Genomic DNA, 25,299 nt, shown 5'->3' on the forward strand with positions numbered 1-25,299 from the left:
CAAAGAAAGAATTAGTTTAAGGTGATACAATATAACTTTCAGCATTTCCTAGAATATCATTTAGCAAGGCAAAACAGTCATGCTTTGATCTTGCATAAAGATTGTATGCAGATTACTGCACCTTTTTTAAAAAGATGTTAATGTCGAGGGTTCCGGTTCCGGTTTCGAGAGGATGGCAGCCTAAACTTTTAGCTCCCCGAAGGTTTTACCAATTAACCCCAAAAAACTTGATTTTGTTAAACCTGGTGGGTATTTCTTAAAAGAATGAGGAAAGGGGTTACTACTAGAAGTGGATTAAGCATGGGTTCAACAGAAGACGACCCAGACTCGAGACTCAGCCGAAGCAGCTCTCCGGATTTACACCCACGGGAAGACGATATCCCTGATGCTAGCCTTAAAAGTATCTTCAACGAAATTCGTGAGTTCAGAAGAGATAACAGGGAGCAACTCTCTGACATTAAGCAGGAGTTGAAGAGAGCGAATGACAGACTGGACGAAGTAGAAGGGAGAATAGATGAAACGGAGACCGTGCTTCTAGCAACAACAACGTTAATCAAGCGGCTGACACAACGTCAGGCTAGCTTGGAGGCGAGATTGATTGATCAGGAGGCTCGAGCGCGGCGTGTCAACCTGCGTATTTACGGAGTACCCGAAGGCACAGAGGGCACTGACATGGCTGGTTTCCTGAATAACATGTTGAAAACTTCACTCGACTTCCCACTTGACGGAGACCTTAAGATTGAACGGGCACATCGGGCTCTGGCACCGAAGCCCACCGACCCGCAGGCAAAACCTCGCTCCATAGTGGTCAGGTTTGGCAGCTGGCAGATTAAAGAAGAAGTGATAAGGAGAGCGTGGCAGAAAAAGAAGGTGCTTTACGACAACGTTCGTTTCTATGTTGACCATGACTTTCCTCCTGAAGTGTTAAAGAAACGCAGTGAATACATCGAGGCCAAAAAGGTGTTGAAGGAAAAACAAATAAAGTTTCAGACGCCCTACCCTGCAAAGATGCGGATTTATTATGATGAAGGCACCCGGTTGTTCCAGAATGCGGCGGAGGCTACGAGGGATATGTCGGCGCGAGGGTTTCCGGTTACTGTGGTGAAGACCCCAGCCACACCGGACCAAGAGGAGATTCTCCTCCTGTCTACCTGGCAGAGGGCAGGCAGTAGGGGAGACCAGGTGGGAAACCAGGAGTCTATTGCTACGAGCGGCAGCGCACATCCGAAACACCAGCACTCTCGTTTTAAAGACAGACTCAAGGAGTTTAGAAGACAACCCCGCTAGGACACTGTCGGTCACTGATGGATTGTTTCCTCACACTTTACAGATAAGTGCTCTCTGATTTTATAGTGAAATGTGTATCATACACTTTGCTTTGGTTTAGCTATGCATGCAGAACTCTACCATACAGTTTTGCTTTATATGGCCTGGGCTCGCGTCTAATCATAGCCCACACTTCTATTTTCTTTGTTTAATCAGATGAACGGGACGTGTTTGGCGAGCCATACTCAATTTATTTTATTTTATTTTATTTTTTTCTCACTTGGACTTTGGCTGAAATGCAGCCGCATTTCAGGGCCCCACCACTACGTCGTGGGATGTTCCCTTATGAGGGCTTTGACTTTACAAGGCCCCACAAGGCTCCTTTGGAACGAGCCTCAGCATCGGAAGCAACTGTTCCAAATTGCACCGGTGATGTTCTGTTTCAGACTGTTATATTGTTTTTGTTCGTGTTTCTTGGGAAAGATAGGTTTGGTATAATGTACTTGCAGGGATGCCAGGAGAGATTTTTGGCAGGGTGATAATCAATGTAGCCCACAGTAGTACACGATGAATAGGCAAACCCTTAAAATGATTTCTTTTAATGTGAATGGGATTTTAAATCCAGCTAAGAGGAGGCAGATACTGGCGAAAATGAGAAGGGAGAATGCACAGATTGTGCTCTTACAAGAGCCACTGGAACATGAGAATGGGTTTTTGGCAGGTGCATGTAGCCCACAGTACACGATGAATTTCTCCCTTAAATGATTAATGTGAATGGGAATCCCAGCAGGCAGATACTGGCTGAAAATGAGAAGGGAGAATGCACAGAAGTTCTTACAAGAGACACACCTCCCCACTGGAACATGGCTTAAAAGGGGATGAATGGGTAATAAACAGGTCACAGAAGAGCGTAGCAAGACAGTGTCTGGAAAGCTTGGAGCCATTTGGCAAAAGAAAAACTAAATATAAAAGAAACCAAAAGAGACACAGACATAAATAACAAACAACGTGCACATAAAGGTCAAGCGATCTATCATAAATAATAGGCTTGATCACACACAAGGAATGATTGAAAACCAGCAGAATGGGAGATAGACCTTGACTCAGTAGACACAAAATGACACATGATATGAAATCGCAAAAATCAAACATATACAAAAAGTGAAGCAGTGCTGTCAAATATAAGCAAAAAAAAGAACATAATAGGTGGAACAGTTTCCTAATATCCGAGGCACTCCCTGTAGAAATTTCCTCAAAACAATTTTCTGAACTGGACAAGATTATTTCCAGATTTATTTGGCAGGGTAAAAAACCCAGGATTAGGTTTAAAACTTTACAACTTCCAAAGAAGCAAGGGGGGATGGCACTACCTATTTTAAGGACTATTTTATGCAGCTCAGATTAAACCCCTGATTAATTTGTGTAACCCATCCTATCGAGCCAGATGGAAGGATATCGAACTCTCCACTCTGATTGACCCTCCAATACAAGCAGTACTACTGCACAAACATCTGGGAAGATTTATAGACAAGGCACAGAACCCATGGATCAAAGCACAGCTAAAAATCTGGAATATGATAAAAGAGGAGTATAAATTAAGTGATAAATTACAGATAATTCAATGGTGTGCCTATGATCCGGAATTTAGGCCTAACACGATTGATAAGGGATTTAAATCATGGATTTTGAAAGGAATAACGACATACTACTCTCTCACAGAAAAGGGACAATTTAAAAACTTTGAAAAGTTGAAAGAAGACTGTAACCTTGAAAGAACAGATTTTTTTAGATTCCTCCAGGTACGTAACCGCTTTGAACATATCAGAAAGGACACTGATCTTAATGACCCAATATTGATAATTTTTATTGATGCTTACCAAAGTAAATCGAATAAGGGTGTCATCTCTAGAATTTATAAGGGTCTACTGTCTAAAAAAACACACAGTACAGGATATGTTAGGGAAAAATGGGAGAGAGAGGGTAATCTAACAATATCTGAGGAGGATTGGCTCGGTGTTTGCCAATCCCAGTGGAAATGTACCAGCTCTCATGTATGGCGGGAGTTTGGATGGAAGTGTTTGATACGCTTTTTCATTACACCAAAACAAAAGCACATTTTGCTGGAGGTGAAGCTGTGTGCTGGAGACTGTGCGGACACCGGGAAGCCAATCATTGGCATATCTTTTGGGAATGCCCAGTGGTTAAATCCTTTTGGACAGAACTTCACAAAGTATTAGGCAGCATGTTTAATACTAATCTACCTATGCAGTTTTCTACATTATTTTTAGGAAATTCGGATTCACAGGTCAGGCAAGCTGATGAATATTTATTTCGTATTATGATAACTGCTGGTAAAAAGGCACTGACACGGCGTTGGCTTCTCCCTGATCCGCCTACAATACAGGAGTGGATAAGTATAGTAAGTGACATTTACCTCATGGAACAGATTACCTTCTCCATTCGCCTACAGAAAAACATATTTATCGAATTGTGGTCCAAATGGGTAAGATATGTTAGTTTAGAACAGGCAGAAGTATTGATTGGATGATCCTGTATGCTATTTTTTTTATGCTTTACTCTTGAATGTTTTATTTGGCCTAACGACTAGTGTGAATTGTTTTATTTTATTTATTTAAAAAAAAAACAAAAAAACTCCTGGTGGACATTTCTTTATTTGCTATCTTTCCCAACTTGTTTGAGTTCTCACGTATACTTTTATTTGACTTTTTGTATTTTGTTTCCTGTTTTGTATACTGAAATTTCAATTGTGAGTCGCAGAAATACCATTGTTTGTTATCTGAAATGAAAGTAATTGCTGTATTGTAATGATCTCACAAAACAAAAATAAAAAATATAAAACCATTTATTTTTCCTGTGTGGATAAGGTTAAGGACAGGTCCCTCTGATGAATGTATGTCATTTGAATATATATGTTTTTATAAATACTATTTTCTCTGACAGATACTGCAGCTAAGCTAGCCGCTACAAAGGCTGTTGCAGTGGACGCTAACGCCACAGCCATCGATGTCCTCGAGCGCCTTGGAGATTTGAATCTGCGAATCCGTGGCTTACAGCAGAACTACAGTGAGCTGGAGGACACTTTTTCTGCCAATAGCCGCCCTGAGTTGACAGTGGACGTTTAACAGCCACAGATGTGCGCCCTCGAAATAAGCCTGTGAAAAAAAAGATTTGGTTAGCCTACTTATTTGTTTTTTAGAGGAATTTCTTTAAATGATCCCCTATTTATAATACACATGGTAATGAAAATAAGTTTATTATTAATTGTTTTTACTTGTAATCAATCCATAATCTAATTTTCAATCTAACAATAGCCTGATTTACCGTAATTTCTTACCGACTCTTTGGAGTCTTTTCTCAGAGCCACATACATTTCAAAATTATTATAACTTCAACCCAAATCTGACATTTCTTCTCTCTGTCTCTCTTTTTTTCAATCCCTACAGCAATCAGTATGTATACTTCACTCACCTCAATATAAGTACTATTTACTATCAGTGGTGTACCAATACAATGTTGTAATTACCACATACTTACTACATGTTTCTGAGTATTTAAAGGCAGGAACCCTTACAATGATTTAGTTGCAATTTCACATGATTAGTTAACATCATAGCGAAGTAATTTGTGCCGGTATGATATGATTTTTAACAACAGTATTGGAGCACCACCCATTAATTTAACGACCATGTTTAATATCTATCTAGTAAACAGTAATTGCTTCTAATAATAATGCCTCTGTTCTGCTCTGCCCTGCTAGAGCATGAGAGCTCTGCACACTGCAAAGCATGGAACGTTTTTTTTTTTTTTTATCTCATTCCTTATCTTAATTTCTATCTTTTCCAGTATCAAGCCTTTGCAATTTTATAATCGTAAATAGTGAAGGAAATGTTTTCTTTGAATGCTCAGCTGCACTAATAAATGGTTCGTCTCTTATTGGCTTCGCCCAGCTATCCTTCTCTGCCTCCATATTTCTTCTCTTCTGAGTAATGTCAATGATCTTTCCAGCTGCTATTATTGGTCACCCTTTCCACATTCTTCACACGCTCGCTTGTTGCGCTCTCCGCTGTAATATACTGTGTAGCATTAATGGTATCAACTGCTGTGCTGTTCTGTGTCACTGCTGTACTTTATCTCCCTCTGCTCTCAGTCCACGCTGCAGGAGCTAAAGTGAAGGATTTAGAGGACGAAGCTGATAGGTTGCTGGAGAAGCTGCAGCCAATCAAAAAGCTGCAGGACAACTTGAAGCGAAACATCTCGCAAATCAAGGAACTGATCAACCAAGCCAGGAAACAAGCCAACTCTGTAAGCTGCCACTAGCACTCTGATATTCGACTCATATTTAAAGAGTCAATCATACCATCAATAACAATTTGACAGTGTTTTACTTTTTGAATTTTTTTCAAAAAATTTCACTGCTCAAATTACATCACAACCCTTCTCACAGAAGTGTCTTTCCCCTTATTTAAGCCTCCCTTTTATGAAGTAAAGTAAGAATTTTTTTTTGTGGTAGTACATATTTAATATTTCTCTAAAAATAATTACTGTAATCTTTTGTTTAAATAAAATGGGCGCCTTTTAAAATGCAGTAGTTCTTCTGCCACATTATTAATTCAAAAAGGTCGTAGCAACTTTGTGAAAGTTTCAGATAGGATGTATTAAATCTTTTAAATTCTGTGATGGTGCAAAGACGTCGGCAGCACAGACTCCAGACTGACCTGAAACAAGGTTTTTAATGTCTTTTAGTGCATATAAGATACATGTAAGCTAAAATACTAAACAATTGAAAGTCGTTTCCAAATATGTTAAACTTTTTTTTTTTTTTTTTTAATTTTCTAGATCAAAGTGTCGGTGTCATCAGGTGGTGACTGTCTCCGTAGTTACCGCCCTGATATCAGGAAGGGCAGGTACAACACCATCGTCCTTCACGTTAAAACCACAACACCTGATAACCTCCTCTTCTACTTGGGATCAGCCAAATTTGTAAGTACACTAGTTATTCATTTATTTGCTCACCTACAACTAGCTTGAATGGATAGATACCGTTAGTAAGGCTAACAGAAAGTTTTTCTTCAGATTTGTTGATAAATCAGTGATGGTAGAAACACTCTGGGCAGTTATCTTGGATAGTAGGACCAATTTCATGTCTAAATGAATGGAGAGAGAGACATAACAGCAAAGTTAATGGTCTCTGCCACCTTAAGTTTACTGTGTTTACCCTGAAATAAGTTTGAAACTTTTTTTTTGTCTGGCTTGAACTACATTTTATGACACCAACATATTTTTCAGCTCAAAAAAATCTATGGATATTAGACACCATTGGCTTAGAGCCTAAGAGTATATGTGTAATGTTCAATAAAAGTGCATCACACAAGTTCCTGTTGATATGATATCCTCCTCTTTCTTGCCTTATTCACAAACCATGTTGTGAGTTTGAACCCATTAATAGCCACACAAGCAAATGAAACGGTTTTCTCACCTGTGGATTATCATGTATATTATGAGACCTTTAGATATCATTTAGAGTTGTTTTTTGTCCTCATCTACATTTTCAGCAACATGCACTTTTATCATAATAATGATGTATTGCTATATATTAACATTTATTCAATGTGTTATGATGACTAATACGTCTTTTACAGGGCTGCAGAAAAATACAGTCGAACTGTGCAGTATATATGGCTCTGGTCTTATTGCTGACAAGCCCAGTTGACAGTTTACCTTTTTTTTAATATTTCATATTAAAGCATTAATCACATTTAATATAACATGGAAGTGCTATATATTGTGTTGCATTCATCACACTTGAAAATGCCAAAGTGTATACACACACACAGGTTCTTCTATTCTTCTTAGGACACTTCATTGAATAATGTTCATCTGGACAGCCTAAACAAAGTGTTATACTTTTCTTAACTATAACCAGTTAAAGTCTAACCTTAATTCAATATAAATTGTAGTCCTAAACTTAACCAGCTCCTCAGAAATAAGGTTCTGCAATATTAGTCCCATGTTTTGGGCTCCTTGAGAACTACTTGTAGTACGTGTAGTACTACAAGTAGTACATGTACACACACACATATTTTTGTCATGCTATAATTGAAGGTACTCATGCACTCCTGAGTTCCTGTGCAACTCATAATACAACAGTTATTGTAAAACCACATCTAATCCCTCATACAGCTATTCAAACCTGTGAAATTTAGCATGTTGTCCCCATAAGTGTATTGAGCTCCACCTTACCCCACTAATATACTAGCACAAGGCTACACACACGGCATTACTATTCAAACAGAATTCTACACAATTAGAGTATCAGTCAGTGAGACATGCACACACATGCCTGCCTGCCTGTTCAAGACTTCCCTGTCAGACGAAGCAAAGCTGTGATTTCTCAGGGGAAATCAGGCTAAAGCAGATAGCAACATAAACTTGTTGTTAATTGCTGCTGCTTTTTAGGACACGCACAAGTATTCATGTATACACACGCTGTTGGATTAGCAGCACTACCTTAAACCAACAGTGTGGTGTTTTTGGGGGCGTCGCTGAGTCCATGTCAAGAAGTATTAATTATTGCCATATTAAACAAATCATTTAGACACTGAATGACTGTGTGTGTGTGTGCGTGCGCGCGTGTGTGTGTGTGTGCATGCAATATGTGTGGGTCATTAATAGAGTGTAATGCGAGTTGAATGAAAACAATACTGCCCTGTGATCTGTGCTCATGAATAATCACCATTACCCCGGAGAGACAAGAGAGATGGAGTGTGCGTACCTGTTTGTGTATGTGTGTCATTTGTGTCTTCAGATGTGACTCCCTAATAATCTCTAACTGTGCATAATGCTATTTGAATAATAATCCTGTACGAGTGTACACTTCAGAGGCGGCATCAAGATGAGAGCATATGCCCAAAATTCTCTTATTAATTTTTTTCGGCTCATACATAAATAATAAGATCATTAATCAAAATACAGCAAGATTCTGTGAAAATCCACTTACAGAGACAGATGGAGAAAATGTCCGCCTTTGTACCCTCAGAATAAATCAGAGCTGGGTGTGAAATCACTTTACTGTTAACTCTTTTACTATTCCCTCCGTGATACACACTCTGTGAGGCTCTTTGAAGAGAGATTTTGGACAATCGTGTCATTTTGAATCACTGTCAGGATCAGGGTTGCTGTATAACTATCGGGTTGTGCCAAGAATTAATCATTCTCTATCACGTGCAGCAAAATACAGTTTAAATGTCGTAGACTGGATATTTTAGTTGTGGAATCCTGATCTTCATTTACTTGACTCTGAGCATGTTCATTTTCAGATGATCAACTTACACAAAAGTATTTATCTTTAAACATGTTATTGTGTGTTGCTGTAAAGCACTGTATTATTATAAACTTATTATTATTTGTTAAAAATGCACCTTAGTTTGATGAAACATTTGCTTTGTGTGGATTGTTTGTGGTGCTCAAATTCTTAACTCCATGCCTTACAGGCATGTTGGACTAAACTTCTAGATATAGGAAAACTTAATAAAAAAAAAAATAAATAGTACATCCACAGTATGTGTTCTTATCTGTCCTTGTATTTGTGTCTCCCTCCAGTTGAATTAAGCTTTTTTACTCTGGTCTTCTCACTATCTCAGGTTGATTTCTTGGCCTTGGAGATGCGTAAGGGGAAGGTGAATTTCCTTTGGGACATGGGTTCAGGTGTGGGGAGGGTCGAATATCCCCATCACACCATCCATGATGGGAACTGGCACAGAATAGAGGCATATCGGTAAGAAACGTGCACATGCATACACATACATTATATTGCAAATTTTGTTCTATCGGGTATGTATGGAAAATCTTAAAACGTGCTTCCAGTACGATACACACTCATTTTTGAAAGCTGAACTTTTGGGCAGATTTTTGTTCTTTTTTATTCATATTTTGATTTTAAAATACGAAAGAGATAAAGACACACAATTTCTGTGTTAACATACATTTTGTATACATGTGTATATCCCCCAAGGGTTTTACAACAGCAGGGCTTAGAATGTTTGTGAACACTTACAACATTCTCCAGCACTGTATGTGAATAAGAGGTTTACATTCTAAGGACTTGTTGCTTACTTTTTGTGTAGTTTTGTTCAGGGAGTGTTGTTTAGATTAGTCTGCCTGGCTCTCACTATAACCTTATCTAAAAAGCATAAACGTAAACCTAACTAGCAACCAATGGGACGTCACATCATCTATATCCATCTCTTCTGTATTGCTGAAGAAAACATGTTGCTTCACATGGGAAATCAAGAGTTTGCAGCCTTGTCAGCCCATGGCACATCATTACGTAGATACAGTGTAATCGAGCAGTTCCAGTTTCCCTCAGTGAAGGCTGACATGGTGCTTTATAGACCATCCAACACAACACCCATTCACACCAAGCAGACATCACACCTGCAGCATACATTTCCATCCCAGAGATTTCCCAGTGGTGTTTTCCATTGGGATCGCACAGGCTATCAGTCTTAAAAATGTTCCCCTGCAGAAACGGAGCAGAAATGCTGCTCCTGCTTTGCTTCGAAAAACAAACTCCGAGGTGGGAGATTAATCTCATCATACAGCTCAGAGGTTCCACATTGTGTTTCTATCATTCATCATCACCAAGACTTAATTAGAGCTTATTCCAAGTACGTCCAACTTCTCGAGTCAGTGTAAATGTCTTCCAGGAAATGCAGAATCATAAACAAAATAACATCAACCTCACTCCTCCTCCCCTCCCTCTGTTTCCAGTAATGGGTTGAATGGTACCATATCAGTGTATCCACTGGAAGGCTCCATGGCTGGTATGATGCCGACCCCAGCGAGCGCCAACTCACCCACGTCCTACTCCATCCTGGACGTCGACCAGAACGCCTACCTGTTCGTAGGAGGGATACTCGGCACTGTCAAGGTATCTCTCCGTCTCTGTGTTTGTATGTAACAGCAGAAAAAAAAAACCTCTCAGTAGATTTTTTTTTTATTGTTTATTATTATTATTTTTTTTTTTTAGAAAGCAGATGCAGTGAGAACAACAACATTCACAGGCTGCATGGGGGAGACCTTCCTGGATAGTAAACCCATTGGACTGTGGAACTATAGAGACAGACAGGGAGACTGTAAAGGATGTGCTGTCAGGTATGTGTGCCAACACTATTGTTAGATATACACTGTAAAGAAAAGATGTTATATAATCATTATTCTATACATTTAGCTATAATATGGTGTTGTGTTAGAAAACCCAATCCTGCTGGCACTTTGTCATATATTATTTCAAATATGATGGTAAGATGAAAAGCAAACGAGTAATAAAAAAGGCCTGTTTTTTTTTGTTTTTTTTTTACAGCCCCCAGAGCTCCAACAGTGAGGGAATAGTCCAGCTGGACGGTGAAGGCTACGCCGCAGTGGGACGACCCACCAGGTGGAACCCCAATATTTCCACCATCACCTTTAAGTTCCGCACTTTCTCCTCTGAAGCCCTGCTCATGTATCTGGCTACTGAAGATATGGTATGTTTGCAGAAAAGCAAGTTGGTTATTAAACTGTAATTTTGGGATTAAGATCCCAGGGGGAAAGTACAAGTCAATACTTTAAGACTAAATTCTTTTGGGATAAATTAATATACATTGTCAGAAAATTTGGACAGTGTTCAGACGCAATTTACTCTTAAGGCTATGTTGATTTTTGTAGTTATTACTTCAGTGGTATTGCTGTTGCTGGTATTACCACAAATTACTGTTTCCCTGACTGTTTACTGTGTGCAGAAGGACTTCATGTCCCTCGCACTTACAGAGGGCAAGGTGAAAGTCAACTTTGACCTCGGGTCAGGGGTTGGCAGTGCCATATCATCTATCCGCCACAACGACGGAAGCTGGAAATCCCTCACCATGTCGAGGAACAAGAAACAAGGTCAGGACAAATGATCAGATAGTTGGGTTATGAATTATTGAAACAAGGATGTCAAAGGGCAACGCACATGTATTATTTTTCATGCACATTTTGTTATGAATTTATGTCTCTGTAATGTTTTTTGTTTTTTTTGTTTTTTTCAAAGCCACTGTGACTATAGTGGATATTAACAGCAGTGCTGAGGAGAAGATAGTAGCCACATCACAGGGTTCAGCTACAGGTCTGAACCTCAAGGAACACCAGAAAATCTATTTTGGAGGGCTGCCCACAATTGGGAACTACAGGTACTTACACTAATGCCCATTTGCCCTCATTAGACACCCTCTCACAGAAGAGATATTCACATGATATTGTTTGTTTTGTTTATTTTTTGGTGTACTTTGTTTTTAAGTTAGGTTCGTGGTATGTCCTCATGTGAAACATATTTACTCCACAGCTTAAATAAGTACTTAAATAAGTATTATTTAATTAAGTTGCTCAATCAGCAGCTTCACAACCCAATGTAACCAACTACAAAAAAAAACCCTGAATACTTAAAATGAAACTGTTAAGCGAAGTGTGCTAATGATTTAATGTCTTGTTTTTTTCTTAACAGCATGACAGCCAGGTAAATATATGACAAAAATAAGTGTCATAATGAGGCGCCTAGTAAACCTCCCTCTGCATGAGGCCTCCACTCGCTCATGACACTGTAAAGCTCGCGCTGAATGCATTTTGTTTGTATGTTGGCTGGCCCGCGAAGGCTCCTGCTCTTCCACCTGGTGGCTAGAAAGGCACTTAATCTGTCCTCTTACAAATCTGAATTTGACGTTTGCCTGTTCAGATAAAACTTAATTTAAGGCTCTGCCATATGGACATTTTTTCTTTTCTCTTGGATATTAATTCCTAAACAAATTTTGACATTACTTTAACATACATTCTATGAAATGATTATAATAAACCTAAATGAATAAATATGGACAAACACCATATTCAGATTATTCTTTTTGTAGCCGTCACTCTGCTTCTGGATACGTGATGCAATAGCTTCACTGCTGCTGTAATTCAGCACATACTACACAGCTGAGAGACAAGCAAGCCCATGAAGTTGTTTCAGTATCTCCACCTATGTGGACACTTTACTAAAATTATTTTATCTTTTCTAATAGGTCAGAGGTCACTCTGAAGCGGTATGCGGGCTGTCTGCGGGAGATTGAGGTCTCCAGAACGCCGTATAATCTCCTCAGCAGTTCAGATTATACTGGGGTCACTAAAGGATGTAATGTAGAGGTAAGAGTGAAAATGTAGTCAAAGTTTTATATCTAATGATACGTTATATCACGTAGATATGTCCACTTTAATTTTTGTACTGTATTCTCAATGCAGTGCTGTTTGCTATTTAATGTTTCTAGTCTATATATTGATGGAGTCATTAGAGCATACAATGCCTTTAGTTCAGCATCTATCTACTGCATAATAGCGGCATAATGCCTCCAGGTTATCTTTAGATAATCTTTATCTTTTAGATGATCAAATTTAGCTGACTTCTTTCATTAATTTAAGTCACTACAAAATGTTAACTATCCTTTTATTCCTCATCCTTTTTTACACACATTTCTTCTTCTGTTTTTGTGAGCACACTCCCTTAACACGTCAAATATCACAACTCTTTTCTTTTTAATTCCCCCCACACACTTAAAATGTTGATGGTGTTAATTTTCACAATCCTGATATAAAGTCTACAAATCTTTGTTCCTTTGGCTCTGAGCTTCAGCATATTCTGTAAAAAAAAAAAGAAAAGAAATTATTGCTACTTCATCACAGTACCAAAGCTGATCTTTTGTGTTCAGTGGATTTGTGGAAAGAGCTGTGTGTGAGGTGCAGGCCATAGTTTACAAGTTTAGAAGTAACTGCACAGTCTATTTTTGTTCTTGAATGTTCGTTCATTCACCTTAGCATTGACTGAGATCAAGGAGCTGCTATTCAGATTTAGGTATGACTTATCCATCAGAGTGAAATGTAAAGAGGAGACATGCGAGTGAAGAGTATGATAGTGAGGCTCTCAAGAAGTGTATAAAATGATTTCAAATGTATCAACAATCATACACTCTCGAGTGTGTTCCAAATACAAAGTAGAGAGGACCATAAAATTGTGTGCTTAAGTCAAGTATACTCTCAAAAATACAACTGTGTATGAACTGTACATGTTTCCAGTTTTATGTATAGTATAGAGTTGCTGTTGATGGTACTAGGTGAATACTCAAATGAGTTGTACCATTTAAATAATGTCGGTAAGAGATGCTGAAAAATCACAAATGCAACAAAGGCATTTCTTGCGTCTATGCTCATACTCTGAATAGAGCTTAAAGAAGACACGTGGAACAATTCAAGACACTTTATCTTTATTTTTGCTCCACTCGTCCTCATAAACATAAATACATACACTTTCACAAAGGTGTTTTTCAAAGCAGCGCAAGCCATTCATCAGTCATGATTTATATACACGCCTGCCAGTCATGCATACAAATTTGCACCATGCTTATTGACTGTATAACGATTGTGTGAAGGATTATACAGGTTCAAGGTTGAGCATGTGCGTGTAACTCGAAGGTCTCTCTGTGTCCTATTGTCCTTTAACAACCACTCTGCGATGCTTCAAAGATTAGCCTCTTTGTGTCACTGTGAGTCAAAGTATTTCTACTTTGGAACTTTTAATAAAAACTTATTTTCCTCTCATTGTCTCTTTTTGAGCAAAAACCTTGACTCGACTAAATCATCATTATGATTTTGATATTTTTATATATAAATCATATTGTTTTGTCACAGTTTTCAGTTTTTTTTAATCACATTTGATCTATTCTATTCTATTTGATGGCCAAAATTTAAACTTCATGCGCCAAGGAAAAACACCTTTGTATTGTAATTGGATCCCAGGATCCTTAATTTAAGTTTTATTTAGCTTTAACATCATTAAATAACACATTTTTGCTTTATGTTTCTGGCAAAAATTTAAAAAATATTGTGAGGTGCTTTTGTTATCAGTTTTTACTGCCCTACTGTGGACAGTCCTGATCTATTTATTGATGTGTGATAAATTATGTTTAAACTTAAACTAGCTATTTTATTCTGTGTTTCACAGAACCTGTACACGGTCAGCTTCTCTAAGCCAGGATACATGGAGCTGGGTGGATTTTCGTTGGCCGTCGGCACAGAGATCAGCCTGTCATTTAGCACTCTGGAAGACACTGGGACCATACTGCTCGCTGTAGGCGGAGCCTCACCAATCGGCCTAAAGGTTCTCTTACATCTGTTTTATTTATTATAGGTTGAACTCAGTTTAGTATATAATTACATACTATAATGCACAGATGAACTTTAAACATCAAGCTTTGATTTGAGTGGAGATATGCTTAGTATTAATTTCAATAACAATAATATGGTAATTAAAATAATTGCTTAGTTTAAACCAAAACATTAAGTCATTATTTTATAAAAACATTTTTCTCAGCGTTGTTAAATAAACTTCTCTTTACAAGAAAGTTTTTGCCGTGGTTGTCAAACCTGCATTATACTGAATATATAGAATGAGATACTATTTTTTTTGGAATGGGTTTCTATACTCTATTAAAATTTTACGTAATTGCAGAAGAGGATGAGACGACATCAAGGTCTTGCAAAACAAAAACAAAACTAACCGAACATCTTAGGATTAACACATTCCAGCAACAATCTTAGCAACATTCCAAACCTTTAATTTGCTGTCTTTTGGCACACACATTAACTAAAAAACAACACTAAACAAACAAAAAATCCTAAATTATGTTTTAAATAAAGTCTTTTACCTCAATATATCTTATCATGCAAATGGAAGACAATTACGTGTATCAGTGCCTTTCTAAAAAATGTTTGGGAACCTATTGGATCTCTAAATATAAATTGTTTGTCCTTTTTTATATTAATGATTTGATTTATCTTTCCACCACAGGCTCGTAACACAAACTTCCTCAGCTCTACGAGGAGACGCAGGCAGTCAGGAGAGGTGGGTTCATCTCACACCAAAGCACTGTCCCACTTTTTTAAGTGATTGACATTTTCATGAGTGCATATTAATGAGATTTGCATTTGTTGGCGACTGGACTAAATGGATTGTCGTTTATGCATGCACACACACACACACACACTAGGTTCTAACGGTTTACAGATGCACAAGACAAAGACACCGTGTGGCTGTTAATCAATAGTATAGCAGTTAGCTTTTAGCTGACCATACAAAAAACACGTAAAAGCACACACACACACAAGCATCTTTCTTCTAAGTGAGTGAAGTTTCCATAAGTGCATATTAATGAGATTTGAGTTTTGTTGGCAGTTAGGCTGATTAGATTTTCTTACAGCTAAAAACAATCTCCCTAACTCCCTCTCTTGCTCACTCACACATGCACACACACACACACTCTTGAGGTATTTTTCTTCCTGATCAATAAAGAAATCAGGGCTGTCCAAAGATTAATTGTTTCTTAATTGCAGAATGTCGCTAGATAATCGTGATTAATCACATTTGTATCACAGTTAAAATTGTGTCATTTGCCGTTCACAACGCTTTTTTTAGTCCATGTTAACAATGTAAAGCAACTCTCACTAGTGTGTTTTTGACTAGGAATCAAATGAATGCAGAGAAAGTGACTTTTTGATCTTCAATTTTAAATTCATTTGATTATTCAAAATGTAAAGAGGTGCAGTAAGTGCGAGGTCACACAGTGTCTACCTCAGAAATATGTGCATGCATGTTCCAACCCAGCTGTAGCTCAAGCCTATGTAGATGTTGCTGTGGAGTCATGTTTATGTGAGTGTGTACATGAATGTGTGTGAGAAAGAGGGTACAGAGGTTACCTCCAGCTTATCCATCATCACTGGTTGTTGGGCACATAGATCTATTTTTGCTAACTATTCTGGCAGGCGGGGCGTGTGTGCGTATGTGTGTGAGGAGAAAGGTTAAGCGCGGTTAAAAACACCATCAACTCAACTTGGCCCTGACTAATGGATGTTTCAGAGAGGGACAGGAACTGAGACAGGAGACAAAAGGATAGAGGGATGAAGAGGAAGGTTTAGAGGTGAAAGGAAGGGTAGAGGAGAGAAAGCAGAGCTTAAGAGAAATGAGGGAAGAGGGGTAAAAATGCAAAGATGGGGACGGTGTGATAGGAGACAGAATAGTGAATTAAAACAAGGGGGAGGAAAGAGGAAGAAGCATGTTGCAGAATAAAGGAAGCCGAAATAATGGAGCACAGTCGGAAAAAGAAGGGCAGATAAAAAGATAAGAGAAAGGAAACAACAGATTTTATGGAGAAATTTCCATAAATAGAGAACATAAATGATCCAAGAGCAGTTCTAAGAAGACGTGAGTTTGAAAGTCTCCACATCCTCCGTAAAAAGCACCTAGTTTCTGCCTCTGCCCAGATAAAAGGAAATGCTAATTGCTGCTGTAGCTGCAGTACTTTTATCGAGAAGATTTAAGAGCTTGAAACGCTAAGCATAAGTTCAACAAGCAAAAAAGATTGTGGAGATTTAAGCCTTTAGATATATATATATATATATATATATATGCAGTTGATGTTTGAAGATAACCAATTTGTAGCATTGATTTGAAGAGGTTCACCTTTTATGATGTTACCTAATCTGAAAAAAAAACAGCCAATCAAGGGTTTTATAATGGCTGCAGGTTTATCGCCAATTAGTTCCACTGCTGATTATTTTAATAATGGAATGGTTTAGTCTTTTAAATCAGGAAAAGTGAAGTCAGAATGTTTAAAAAAAAAAAAATGTAAATCACTTAAACCAGTAGACCAAAATGAGAAACCAGTGTTTTTATGTTAAGTTGCTGTTATTATATCTCAACAAGATGTACTTTAGTGTGTTCACAAAACTGGATATATTCAACTTTTACAATTTGTTGCCAGGGACAGTCGAATAACCTAGAACCAAAGAGTAATCATACATGAATAAACGTTAAAACCAGAATATTGAAGGTAGCAGAAGTGTGTGTGTGTGTGTGTGTGTGTTTTTGTGTGAAGTGTAGGCCCACATGATTATCTTTGTCATGAACATTGCTTAGAGCATGTAAAGGTGTTAGTATGCACGTTAGCTCCACAGCCTGCTCCATGTTTGCTTTTGTGCTTGTATACATGTGTTTGTATCTGTAGGCATGTCTTTGTTCATTTTCCTTTCACTATATAAACTTGTGTGTACGTGTGAGTTCATGTGTCTGCATGTGCGACACGTGTTTGCAACTGTGCCCCATGTGTGTGTGCGTGCCTCTGTATCTGTGTGTGAAAGTGCGTGTGTGTGCGCGAGACAGCGAAGCGAGAGGCATGTTGTAGCTACATCTCAGTTCAATTTGTCCCCGACCTCAAATTGAAATTCCATTTTCAGGTGGTAAATTGTCTCCCACTTCGCCCTCTGGCACACAGTGAATTAAAATTCAAATTAGCCTGACCCTGCACCACTGCTCTCTAGCACCTCTCTGCCTGCCTCTCTCTTCCTCCGTCTCTCTCTCCCCGTCTCTGTCTCTCTGTTTTGCTCTCTGCCCTCTCATCTCTTCCCCCTATTATCCTCTCCTCTCCATTCCTCTCATCTCTTGTTATCCTTTCCACTCTGCTCTCCCTTCTCCTGCCTCTTTCATTTCCCCCCAGTTTCTCTTCATATACCCCCACATCAACCTCCCACTTTCCATTTTACCGTTTCTTTGCGCTTCTGTCTTTCCTCCCGTGTTTGCCTTTTCACGTCCTTTCTCTTTTCTCCCAGCGCTCCTTTTCCCTCTCATAATTGTGACATGGATGGAGAGTTGAAGTCAAGCACAGCATTATTACCAATAGTATGAAACAAGCCCATTTCTTGTTTGATAAATCATTTTGATGCAAGTAAACATTTATTATTAATGCCCTTTTATTATTTATTAATCTAGTTCAACAAAGTTTTCTTGGTTATACACCAAATAAATTTGTACTTTAACATGGGTGTAGATTACATCCACATCTACTCAACATTACAATGTTCTTAAGGATCCTTGAATGTCCTTTAAGTGTCCTTTCTTATCTCTTCACTTAATTTCTTAAGTTGTATTTGTGCATAATGTAGCTACTAATTTACAGCCATATCTAATCTAATATTTTAAATTGGTAAAATAATAATTTATAAAAGATGTTTGGGAAATAAATTAGAATGCAATTTTATACATATTATTTAAAGCCTTTACACATAAATCTTAACTATGAAAGGTTGGGAAAGTTGTGCAAATTTGTTTGGGGACCCAAAAAATGAGCAGTGTTTGGATTCACTGTTGTATGGTCTATATAGTTTCTATATTCACAACCCTTCTCTTGCACACCTTTATGAACTTTTCCTTCTCAATTTCATGTTTTCTGTCCCTCTGTGTCCTGAGAGTAGTTTGGCTGTACAGATTTGTGCAGCTAATAAACTTTATCTGTGACTCCTGCAGCCCTACCTCTCTGTCATGCTGAACAAAGGCTCTCTGGAGGTTTTGGTTTTCACGGGCCACCATAGTCCACGTCGTGTCATCAGGCGACCTGAGCAAGGCATACTGAATGATGGGAAGGAGCACTCACTGCGCATAGAGCGGCTGGCTGGCAGGTCGGTGTTTGTGTGTCTGCTCGTTTTGTATTTATGTATTTATTCTTTGGTGTTAACTCATGTTCTGGGGATTTAATCCTCGCATTATGGAGACCTGCCTTCCTTATGTGGAAGAAAATAAGTCACAATAATATTAGACGTGTTCGGAGGAATGGTGGAAACAAGGACATTTTGTAAGCGAGTGCAATGTCCTCTGAAGTTACTGTGACACAACTGTTGAGATATATACATATGTATGTGTATATATATATATACATATATATAGTTATATATATGAATGTACTATGTATATATCTCAATATCAATATAATACATATATATGTTTGTTTATTACCAGATCATTTGCAGTCCAGGTTGATGAGGAGGCCAAGAGGGAGGCAACACTTCCAAGCGATCAACCTATAAGCTTGCAGCGCATCTTCCTGGGTGGTATTTCTGTAGAAGTGGAGCAGACATCCAACAGAGTCAACGTCCCATTCCAAGGTTGCATTTGGAACCTTATGGTCAACTCAATGTACGTAACATCCAGTCTTACCATTCCATTGTCTACCACTTTATCCTCTCCATGAGGGTCGCAGGGCTGCTGGTGCCAATCCCAGCTGACATAGGGCAAAAGGCCGGACACACACACTGGACAGGTCGCCAGTCGATTCACGGTCAGGGCCAACATAAAGAGGCGAACATCCATTCACTCACACACTCACCCCTACGGACAGAGTGTCCAATTAACCTCTGCATGTTTTTGGACATGTGAGAGGAAACCCGAGTACTGGAGAAAATGGCCCTGACTGGGACCACATCCAGTGTAGTTGTCTATTAATTTAAACAGGCAGTTATAATATTGTCTTTATTAACTCCAAACTGTTGCAGTGCATCTCCAAAACTTGATACCTTTGTTGACAAAAAGATTCCACACCTCTCTCAGGCTTTACTGTGATCTGATCACAAAATAATTTAAAGGAATGTACTGATTTATTTTCAGTGCGCTATCACAGGAAGATAAATGTGCAGCAAATAAACAATCAACTTTCTGTTTTGGATCTTAGCCGCTGACACTGAGGCACTTCACTTCACGTTCCTTTACCAGTAATTTAATATGTTGACCTTAAACCTTCAGTAGCAATACTGACACAACAGCTGTAGCTTTTTGTTCTAATGATCGTCCGGTTACGATTGCTGGCAGTGGACGACGGACTCGATATAGACCTCCATATACGGTTGGGTTTAAACGTATTTAATGATTGCCGGAGGTCATGATGATGCTGTTTTTGATGATTGTAATCATAAAGCGGATGTCTCTTTGTGCTGGAACAACAGTAATAGAGCTGTCTGACATCATAAAAACACTCATAACTCATATTACACTCCTCTCTTATCTCTGTGAGTGTTTATGTTCATGTCTGTTTATTATCGCGCACCTCATTTCAACCCTTTCACTCCCGCAGCTGTAACTTCACCTGTCTGTCAGTATGTGTCCAAGTCTATTCTATTAATTTACTGCAAATAGATCTCATTATATGTCATGTCACCTTCACATGGTCATACTAATATAATAGAATACTAAATAATAGAAACCCTGTCAGTGCACTGTAGCCCTCACCTATGACCATGCAACTGAACGTGAAACAAATGTATTCATTTATATTAAGTTTAGGTTTATATTCACTAATAATATATATTGCATAGTGTTCACTCACAAGTAGAAAGTTGCAACATGGGTTAGGGTTAAATAAAAAAATATTTAATTGTGAAACTATGTCCTTGTTGGACTGGTGAACTGTCCAGGGTGTACCCCGCCTATCGCCCGATGTAGCTGAGATTGGCACAGCACCCCCCGCGACCCTCTGGTGGAGGATAAAGTGGTAGATGGTGACTGACTATGTCCTTGTGTTGTTGCACTAATTTCTAAAGCGACAGATGTATTGATCTCCTCAGTTCAACTCTTACATAAAACCATTCTGTTGTTTTTCTAAATGTGGAGTTTAAGCCATGTTTTAGCACAGTCAGTCAGTGTTGGCTAAACAGTTTAATGGTAAAAATAATTGCCTGTCCACCTTGCAGCCTCTCAGACTTCTCCCAGCCCGTGTCTTTCGAGAATGCTGAAATCGGCCAGTGTCCCAGTCTCGCCCCCGAACCACTTCTACCTCCTCTGCCAGAGGAAGAAAAGGATGAAAAGGAGGAGAAGCAAGAGGAGAAGCAGGAGGAGCCACATCGTCCTCCACTGACCCCAACCCCACCTCTAGAGCCTCCTGCTGTAAGTGGCCAATATTAACATGGGAAAACACAAGAACACCACTGGTATTGGTTTTCTTGTGGACATAACACAATGCACATTTTAAATTTTTTTATTTTGCATCCTAGTTTAAAGCTGTTGACACGTGTATTTATCACTTGTACATGGAAAGAACACAGTTAAATGGACATACTGTACTAATATGCACTCATGTTAAGTGCACACATGCCTCACTCCAACATGCTCTTATTCTCTCACATTCACACATGCTCACACAAACACACTCCCATTTCCCTCTGATGAAATGCAGCCGTGGCCTCGCCGTGTTAGCTTAGCGTTTCATCATACAGCAGTTGTACAGCCCATTAACTTTTCTTTATAGTCCCTTTAGCCTTGAGCTACTAAACTCTTCCTCTGGCAGCTTGTCGTACAGTGCAGAGCCACTACGCAACTCTAACTGTGCATGCCGTTTATGCTTTATGAGCCTGCAGGTGCCAAAACACTCTGGGCTAACGTTTAGCCACTGTATGCTAGGACGGTGGCAGGCAGCAAGTCATTCATTTTCATACTTGTATCTAATAGTCAAGATATATTTCGTATATTTAATATATTACAGGTCCTACAGCAGTCATAGGTTATCAGTTACCCAGTTACCTGCTAAACTACGCCTCTTAAAGGACATTGATCATGAAGCACAGAGCCAAAGAGCTTTGCCAGCGTAGCCATAACTCTGTGGTTTGTTGCTTTATGAGCTGGAAGTTCATCTGCTCCGTGATATAGAACCCAGTCTGTGTAAAGTCACAGTTTTTTAGTCCCAACCACAGTTTAAGTGAAAATGGGAGCTTATTTCAGACCCTGTGAGCAAGGAAACTATCTTTATAAGTCACATTTTGTTTTTCACGTCTACTGTGAATATTATTGACTATTCAAGTAGAATTATTTTAAAACCAGAATACACCATACTTCAATGTAAAGAAAAGTAGATATTTTCTTTAGCTTTTTTAATCCAACATCACAGTTTTATACTACAGAGAAGTCCTGCCTATGTTAGTTAAATTATTCTAAGCTGTTCTTATTCAAGTGAAATTCCCTTAACTTTAACAACATATATATATATACATAAAAAAAATTAATTCATGTTTATATGTAAAATTGAAACACTAACTAGGGTGTAAATATAAGCTGTTTATTTCAATATTCAATGGGGTTTTTTTTGTTATTTTTTGTGTTGCTAGGCTTAATTGCTTTATAACAAGCCTTTTTTTTAAAAAATAATATTTTTTACATAGCGCTGTAGTTTTCAGAGGTTTTTAATCCACAACATTTTTTATCCCTTAATTTTTCCTCTGCTTTTTCCCCCCAGTAGTAATTTCATTGCTGGAATAACGGCGTAGTTTCTGCTCAAGCATAACTGTATTTTATTTTAAATTAAATTGATTAGTTTAGCACTTGCCATGTTGATTCATCAGATAAAATGTGGTTAAAAATATACAATAAACATAGAAATACATAGATCATGTAGCAACCTGAGGCCCATCCACAAGACGCCCACAGGACCCTTTCGGGAACCACTGTTGTTGGCTAATTAATATATTTTTATTTCTATTTTTGAAGTGTTGTGAGGCTGGATGAAGTGACAGAGCTCCACTCATAGTTTGTGGAAGTTGTGATGTGTTTTCATCACCAGTAAGGGATATTGCTTCAAGTGAAGAAGTAATTATAGTTGACAATAAACAACAGCCTTAGCATGTGCTTGAAGAATGAGGCTTCTCCCTCTCCTCTGTCAAAATAGTCTCCACTCATGAATCGTGATTTTCCAGAGAGTTGTGAGCATCAGTTTAGAGGTCAGCTTGAACAAGTTCTGTTAGGACTATAAAAGTGTGACATTTTACTTTTTTCATTGGTGTTGTCACAACTGCCTCTCACTAGCCTTTTAAATCCTGGCTCATGGAAAATCATCATTGACAAATAAAGATTCTCTGCTTTAAAATGTAGAATTTTTTGGAAAACTGAAAACGGGTTGTCACTTCTTTACAGAGCAGCAATGTATCATGGTCCGAGTAAAACAAGGGAACCAAACAAGAGTCTGTTTTATACAATCATGAAGTGTCTGTCATAGCTATTACGCTTCAACAAGTCTACAAGTCTTTACTTACTTCAGCATCTTTGACATTTCATCTTCTGAACATCATGGCCCGTCATGCTCATGTGTGCTTTTCACTGCTGCCATGTTTGGCTGCGTGGCTGCCACTAATCCACTTCCTTCTGACTCCCTGACTGCTGACCCGCAGGAGGCCACGCCCCCTGCCCCTCCTGCTGCTACACCCACCGCTGCTACAGCCCAGACCACTGCCAAACTGGACCCCAGGGCTGACTTGGTATACACGCACACACACACACGGGTATTAAACTCTGACCTCAAATTTGAGCTCTTTTTGGGGCGGATATTATTTCTGGCCACCATACGAACATACTCGCCTGTTGTCATTGTTGTATCTCCAGCTCCTGTACTCTAAAGTGCCGTCCAATGGCCTCCATTCACCAGTTAGCCACTTGCAAATTGTTGTCTACCTGCTTTTTGGTGTTTGACAGAAGGTGAACAGAGATATTTAAGGTCGTTTGTAGCGAAATCATTATCTGCGGTCTATCGTTGAAGGCGCAGAGAAAGAACCGAAGCAGTGACACTGCAGGTCAAGTGCTGAATGATGATAAAACTAAGTACATACTTAACATTTTTACAGTTGCTGACCAGCTCTACTTGAGCAGCCATGGGTTACCTGCTTAGTACAAGAGGTCATGGCATCACTTATGATGAGTAAAGAGAACCCTAAGCATTGAGTACTCTTGTGTTGAAGTGTTGAGACTCTTGCTGACCCACATCACAGTTATATCTTTTCAGACGCTTTGCCCTTTAACCCGTGACTGTAACTCTGTAGATTGAGCTCAGAGATGCCCGCTTCTTCTGGATTAAGTGATGACGTGAGCTTAAGGTACAAGCCTGTAAATGGGTTATGAGTTGAGCAGAAAAGCATTCCTCTCTCACTTCTACACAATCAGCAGAGCGTGGACTTTGAGTGGTGGCACCTCTACGACACACACAAACACAGTCTTGTCTGTACCTTCATACACTCACACTCATACAAAAACTACCAACTAAATTGTGTTGGTGTGACCTCCAACCAAAGACTAGCCGGTCTCAATGGAAGATGGTTTTCCCATTGTTGGCTTAATGGAAAGACTCAGGGGGGATGAGAGAAAGGGAGGGAGGAAGAGGTGGATGAAAGAGGTTAGAGGACAGAAAGAAAATGTGCAGCCATGGAGGAAGAGCGGAGAGTCTTTCTGAACAGAGTGGCACTTGCCTTTTGTTGGCTTAATGGAAATACGGAGGAGAGGAAGTGGGCAAAGAATTAAAGAAGATGGAAGGAAAGGGCTTCTGAGCAAGTGACGTGTTCCTTTTGTTAGACGGAGAGAAAAGGAGAAAGACAGGGAAAAAGAGGGGTTGAGCAGGTATGAGGACAGAGCACGATAAGAGGTGAGTGTCAGCTGTAACAAAGCAAGGTCACGGTGTGAGGAATGTCTTTACCTGAAAGAGAACAAGAGGAGAGAGAGGAGATTGAGACAAACATACACACTCATAAGGGAGGAAGTTAGGGAACAGAAGAATAAAAAGACACGTATAAAGGAGAGGATTGGTGGAGTTAGTGGAGTATAATACAAAGTAGTTTAGCTGAGGAGAGAAAGAAGAGATATGAGGGGATGATAGGGAAAAAAGCAAAAGGGAAGACCAAGAAATGCAGCTAGGTATAAAAATGTCAAAACACAAGGTGAGAAGAATGAATAAACATTAGGGGGGGTTAAGAACATCTACACAGTAAAATAGTTGATTTAACACCAGTTCTGATTAAATGCACTGTAATAGTGTAACATTTAACTCTTTTAGTGTGACTTTAATACTCAAATGGTTAATTTAACATTATTTCAGAGTGGATTTAACGCTGCCAATGTTTCTGTGTGGGAATGGGAAACGAGTGAATGAAAGAGGTGGAGGAGTGATACAGGAGGTCATAAAGCAGGACAAAACAAATGAAAAGTAAACACAATTGGAAAAGAGTAAAATATGAATGTTGGGGAATACAAAAGGAGAAGGAAGAATGGGGGAGAAAATGAGAATTTTTTACATTTAAAGCAGGAGACACTAGGTGAGAGGGAGAGAAAATTAGAAAACGATTTGT

At 38.9% G+C, this 25,299-nt stretch overlaps 1 protein-coding gene across 1 annotated transcript in view; it reads left to right on the forward strand.

The window, feature by feature from the left end:
* lama2 (laminin, alpha 2) overlaps positions 1-25,299 on the forward strand; it is a 182,816-nt gene that overhangs the window by 152,224 nt on the left and 5,293 nt on the right. The window contains exons 46-63 of the mRNA XM_044049818.1: positions 424-1,182; positions 4,218-4,397; positions 5,293-5,589; positions 6,124-6,267; positions 8,928-9,061; positions 10,057-10,216; positions 10,316-10,440; positions 10,649-10,811; positions 11,067-11,211; positions 11,357-11,495; positions 11,807-11,818; positions 12,360-12,480; positions 14,330-14,485; positions 15,176-15,229; positions 18,683-18,834; positions 19,172-19,348; positions 20,896-21,088; positions 23,359-23,445. Of these exons, the coding sequence (XP_043905753.1) occupies positions 424-1,182; positions 4,218-4,397; positions 5,293-5,589; positions 6,124-6,267; positions 8,928-9,061; positions 10,057-10,216; positions 10,316-10,440; positions 10,649-10,811; positions 11,067-11,211; positions 11,357-11,495; positions 11,807-11,818; positions 12,360-12,480; positions 14,330-14,485; positions 15,176-15,229; positions 18,683-18,834; positions 19,172-19,348; positions 20,896-21,088; positions 23,359-23,445 (3,198 nt within the window). The remainder of the gene's footprint in view (positions 1-423; positions 1,183-4,217; positions 4,398-5,292; positions 5,590-6,123; positions 6,268-8,927; positions 9,062-10,056; positions 10,217-10,315; positions 10,441-10,648; positions 10,812-11,066; positions 11,212-11,356; positions 11,496-11,806; positions 11,819-12,359; positions 12,481-14,329; positions 14,486-15,175; positions 15,230-18,682; positions 18,835-19,171; positions 19,349-20,895; positions 21,089-23,358; positions 23,446-25,299) is intronic.

Source organism: Solea senegalensis, linkage group LG17, assembly GCF_019176455.1.
Source record: "Solea senegalensis isolate Sse05_10M linkage group LG17, IFAPA_SoseM_1, whole genome shotgun sequence".
NCBI lineage: Eukaryota > Metazoa > Chordata > Actinopteri > Pleuronectiformes > Soleidae > Solea > Solea senegalensis.